This window comes from Myotis lucifugus, unplaced genomic scaffold (genome assembly GCF_000147115.1).
Source record: "Myotis lucifugus unplaced genomic scaffold, Myoluc2.0 scaffold_1300, whole genome shotgun sequence".
Taxonomy (NCBI): domain Eukaryota; kingdom Metazoa; phylum Chordata; class Mammalia; order Chiroptera; family Vespertilionidae; genus Myotis; species Myotis lucifugus.
This window is the reverse complement of record NW_005872348.1, coordinates 69,360-74,605: the sequence shown is the minus strand read 5'-3', so window position 1 is coordinate 74,605 and position 5,246 is coordinate 69,360. Positions and strand designations below refer to the sequence as shown.

The 5,246-nt window shown below is 56.0% G+C and overlaps 1 protein-coding gene across 1 annotated transcript; it reads left to right on the top strand.

The window, feature by feature from the left end:
* Positions 1–6: 6 nt before the first annotated feature.
* On the top strand, positions 7–4,948 carry LOC102442228 (chloride transport protein 6-like; the record flags this gene model as incomplete). The annotated part of the gene is given in 8 exon segments (XM_014449630.2): positions 7–134; positions 259–418; positions 508–614; positions 1,757–1,943; positions 2,981–3,026; positions 3,029–3,137; positions 3,325–3,481; positions 4,858–4,948. Coding segments are annotated over 8 exon segments (942 nt in total), but the record flags the coding sequence as incomplete, so codon positions are not given.
* Between the last annotated feature and the right edge of the window lie 298 nt (positions 4,949–5,246).

Here is a 5,246-nt window from a genome sequence, read left to right as displayed (position 1 = left end):
TTGGCTTTGTTCTTCATCCTTTATTTCTTGCTTGCGTGTTGGACTTACGGCATTTCTGTTCCAAGTGGCCTCTTTGTGCCTTCTCTGCTGTGTGGAGCTGCTTTTGGACGTTTAGTTGCCAATGTCCTCAAAAGGTACAGTGTGTGTACGTGTGTGCATGAATGTGCACGTGTGTACATGTGCAAGTGCTCGAACCGTAGCCCTGCCCCTCCACCCAGCATGATTCCAAGCCACATTCTTGTTTTCTCTCTTCACCAGCTACATTGGCTTGGGCCATGTCTATTCGGGGACCTTTGCCCTGATTGGTGCCGCGGCTTTCCTGGGCGGGGTCGTCCGTATGACCATCAGTCTCACGGTCATCCTGATCGAATCCACCAATGAGATCACTTACGGGCTTCCCATTATGATCACTCTGATGGTGAGCACTCCCCTTCTAGTCCACTTTCGGGTTCAGGGCCAAGTTCGCCCCACAGCAGCCTCTTTTCAAGTCTTTACTTTGTGTTTCAGGTGGCCAAGTGGACAGGGGACTTTTTCAATAAGGGCATTTACGACATCCACGTGGGCCTGCGAGGAGTGCCGCTTCTGGAGTGGGAGACAGAGGCGGAAATGGACAGGTGAGGCCATGAGGTCTCGTCACATCCTAGGACCCAAGGAATGTTTCTATCAGGGTAGGAAATGGCTACTTAGATTCTTGGGTGAGAATGAAGTGAAACGGGGTCATTAAAAGAGCAAGTATGTTTGGGAACATTGAGCAGTTCCTGTGGCTGGGGGCTGGGAGCTGGGAGCTGGGACAGGGCATGGAGGGCAGGGCCGATGCATGGCTTTGTTTCGGTCCTGTGTTCTGGTTCAGTAGGAAGTGAGGGCTGTGCATAAAGTCTGTGTTAGGATTGAATGTCTAAACTACAGGCATGCTAGCCCTGGCTGGCTTTTCTCAGTGGTTAGGGTGCCCGAGGACCGAAGGGTTGCGGGTTCAATTCCTAGTCGAACCTCGGTTGCAGGTTTGCTCCCCACCCCAGTCAGGGAGTGTGCAGGAGGCAACCAGTCGATGTGTCTCCCTCACATCAATGTTTCTCTCTCTCTATCTCCCCTCCTCCTCCTTCCCTTTCACTCTAAAAATCAATGGGAAAAATATCCTCAGGTGAGGATGAAGCTAAGGGTCTGCTAGCCCTGTTTGAGAACTAGCCTGCCTCGCGTGTGCCTAACGAAATCTCGTATTATAATCACCAAATTATCCATCAGCCCACAAATGGTTTGGGCCTCCTACGTCTGGTACCACACAAGTCCCGGTGGTCTAGCGTAGGGTCCTCAAGCCTCTGTAAAGGGCAGAGTCAGTGTTGTCAGCTCTGCAGGCACATGGTCTCTGCCCTGGTGATGCAGAGGCAGCGTCGACGGCATGTAGACAAGACAGGCAGGGACTTGCCCTGTGGCTGCAGCTGCCATCTGGGTCTAAAGGGACACCAGACTTTTTTTTTTTTAATTCCAATAGTGTAATTACCAACTCAGTGCGATACGAGGAATGTGCCATGGGGTGCTGAGGAGGGGGTGACCGGTCAGTCCCCTGGGCAAGCAGAGGGGTTTGTGGTAAGGGGACTTTTCATGTTGAGCCGAGGGATGAGTCCAGGCCCACACACAGCGGGGAAGGACGTTTCAGGCCTGGGGAAGGGCATGTGCCGCAGGAGAGCCAGTGCAGCCCATCGCACTTCTCCCGGGTGCCGTGGGCTCAGGCGTGGGGCTGATGGCTTCCCTCCCTCCGCAGACTGAGAGCCAGTGACATCATGGAGCCCAACCTGACCTACGTCTACCCGCATACCCGCATCCAGTCTCTGGTCAGCATCCTACGCACCACTGTCCACCACGCCTTCCCCGTGGTCACCGAGAACCGGGGCAACGAGAAGGAGTTCATGAAGGGCAACCAGCTCATCAGTAACAACATCAAGTTCAAGGTGAGAAAACAGCCGAGAGGAGGGGTGGGTGGCAATGGTTCCATGGTGCTCACACTGACTGGTGCTCGTCACGCCCCACAGGTGGGTGGCTCTTAGGAGAAATCAGCACCCCATTATGTGCGACAGTGAGTGTAGACTCAACAGCGAGCGTGGACTCCATTAGGCCATCAGGGCATGTCCATTCTCCCAGTAAGCACGGGCACAGGTTTGTTTTGTTCTGTTTTTAAGTGTATTTTTATTGATTTCAGAGAAGAAGGGGGAGAGGGATAGACACATCAATGATGAGGGAGAATCATTGATCAGCTGTCTCCTGCACGCCCCACAATGGGGATGGGAGCCTGCAACCCAGGAATCGAACTGTGACCTCCTGGTTCATAGGTCAGTGCTCACTGCTGAGCCACACCAGCTGGGTGGGACAGATTTGTTTTTAATCAGCAGTCTTCAGGATTCCTGCAAGTTGGATCGGTGAGGGTTCTAGAGTTGCCAACCACAGAAATGGACTTTGCCCTACTTAAGAGAGGAAAAGAAATCAGTTGTTGGAAGCAGCAGGACCGACAGGAAGTGAAGGAGCCAGAGCGGAGTGCTCGGGCATGCAGGCAGCGAGGGGACCCTCTGGGAGAACGGGCCTCAGAGCTGCTGTTCTCTGTCCTTGGGCTGCTCCCGGTTTGATATCCAGGCAGAGGGAGAGTCCCGTTGCCTCACCTGGGTCGTGTGCCCACCGCTGGGCTTGCTGGGAGAGAGGGTTTGTTCCCCACTGGACAATTGAGGTGCTTTTCCAAATCCAAGGAGCAAGGACGTTGGGCCGGCAGAAACCACAGGGTCTGCAGCAAGCCCTGCGGAGCCCAGAGGCTCCTGTGAACCGGCCCCTGAGCCACTGCCAGCATTTCCTGCAGTTCCTGTCGGCATGTGCTTTTGATCCCCACTGCCCCCCAAATCCTTACGCTAAGTAGGTGCTGTGTTGGTGTGCCCCGCACATGCAGCAGTCCAGGGCCTCCCTGGTGGATACCTCTGCCATCGTCACCCCTCCCCACCCTCAGAAATCCAGCATCCTCACCCGAGCCGGCGAGCAGCGCAGGCGCAGCCAGTCATGAAGTCCTACCCGTCGAGTGAGCTGCGGAACATGTGTGATGAGCACGTGACCTCAGAGGAGCCGGCCGAGAAGGAGGACCTCCTGCAGCAGATGCTCGAGCGAAGGTGAGCGCACAGTCCTCCCACCGCACAGGCACCGGCGCCTACAGGGGTTCAGGAAGGGCCGGCCCTCTGCTCCAGCCTCGTTAGGTAGCTCCCGAGTTTTTTGGGAATTTGGGGAGTGGGTTGGGACGTGGGTGAAACGCGATCCTGCTGAGGGTATACTAGGCAGCGTCTGGTTTTTATATAACAGATACACTCCCTACCCCAACCTATACCCTGACCAGTCCCCAAGTGAAGACTGGACCATGGAGGAACGCTTCCGCCCTCTGACCTTCCACGGCCTGATCCTGCGGTCGCAACTTGTCACCCTGCTCGTCCGAGGAGTTTGCTATTCCGAAAGCCAGTCGGTAAGTGTCTCTTCCTGCACCGCATTCCGGAGGCAGGAGGGTAGGAGCACACTTCCGCCTCAGGAGAAGGGGAGACACGGAGTCATGTGCCAGCAGCTGCTTAGGGGGCGCATGCTGCCCCGCTTCCCTCTGCTGCAGTCGGTGTCCTCCCGGGTCACCAGGCGGGGGGGTGAGTCCCCCCATTCTCCACGCAGTCTCTGCACCTGTGTCAGGTGTCCTGCCAGCCTGTAGGCTTTTCATAGTCTCTACATTTTATTTAATTTAATTGATTTTTTTTTTACAGAGAGGAAGGGAGAGGGATAGAGAGTTAGAAACATCAATCAGCTGCCTCCTGCACACCCCCTACTGGGGATGTGCCCGCAACCAAGGTACATGCCCTTGACCGGAATCGAACCTGGGACCCTTCAGTCCGCAGGCCGACGCTCTATCCACTGAGCCAAACCAGTTACAGCTATAGTCTCTACATTTAGTTTCTGGTGTGCATGAACTTCTTACATGTGTTACCAGAGGAAGTCCCATTCTTCCCGTGAGTTCCCCTGCAGTTTCTTTTTCTCTTTTGTTTGGTTTTTGTAGAGAGAAGCAGGGGTGGGTGGGGGTGTTGTTCAGAGCGGTCCCGCTCACTGAGACCCGCTCACTCACACACTCATCCTGAGAAAGGAGCCTGAAAATGTTGCCTAGAGACCTGGTTTCCAAACTGGCTCTCCTGGTTCAGGCCTTGTCCGTAGGGGTCAGCCTCGGGTCCCTCGTGGCCCAGGTGGCCTGCAGAAGAGCAGCTAACAGGGCAGGGCAGGGAGGGCCGTGGTGCAGAGCCTGGGCCCTGAGTGTGTGGTCTGTGGGGAGGACCCGCCTGGCTGGGAGTGGGGCACAGGGCTCAAGGAAGTGGAGGCATGAAGCCAGATGACAGAGGCCTCGCCTGCAGGCAGGAACCAGCCCGAGCCGGCCGGTGCAGCACTGGGAGGCAGTGGTGCACGGAGAAAGCTGTGTCAGAGTAGAGTTAGGGGAGGAAGACAGGGACAGAGCAGTGACCAGTACGTGTGGTCACTTGTGGTGGCCCAGGTGCCCAGTGACAGCAGCAGTGAGACTCGGGATGGAGGAAAGTAGTAGCTGTTGTCTGAGTTTGCTGTGGCTGCTGCGTCCGGTTGCCACTAACAGATGGCTTCAAACAAGTTTGCTGTTCATAGCTCTCAAGGCCAGAGCACGGAGTCCAGGTGTCGGCGGGGCCACGCTCTCTCTAGGGCTCCAGGGGAGATCCTTCCTCGCCCTCCTGGTCTGTGGCGGTGCCAGCGGCCCTTGACATTCCTGACTGCAGACCGATCACCCCCCCTCCTCATCATCATGTGGTCTTCTCCCTGTGTCTCCTCTTTGTATAAGGACAGCAGCCATGGGATCTAAGGCCCTCCCCAATCCAATATGACCTCGTCTGACCTTGATCACATCTGCGGAGACCTGGTTTCCAATAAGGCCACATTCACAGGCACTGGAGTTGGACTTGGACATCTCTTTGGGGGGCACACAAGTCAACCCACACAGCTACTATGAGTTAGCACTTTTCTCCTTTAAACTTCACTGGCCCATGTCCACTTTACAGGTGCAGGAAAGGGAGGTTTGGGGGGATTAGGAGGCTTGCCTGGGGGACACAGCGGGGAGCAGGCTGGGAACTGGCTCTGGATCACTGTGTCTCACTCCAGAGCACGTGTTCCGGCCACGGCCCCGCCCCCCCTCACTCTGGGGGACCATGGCTGGGCAGATACAGACCGGAGGCGGG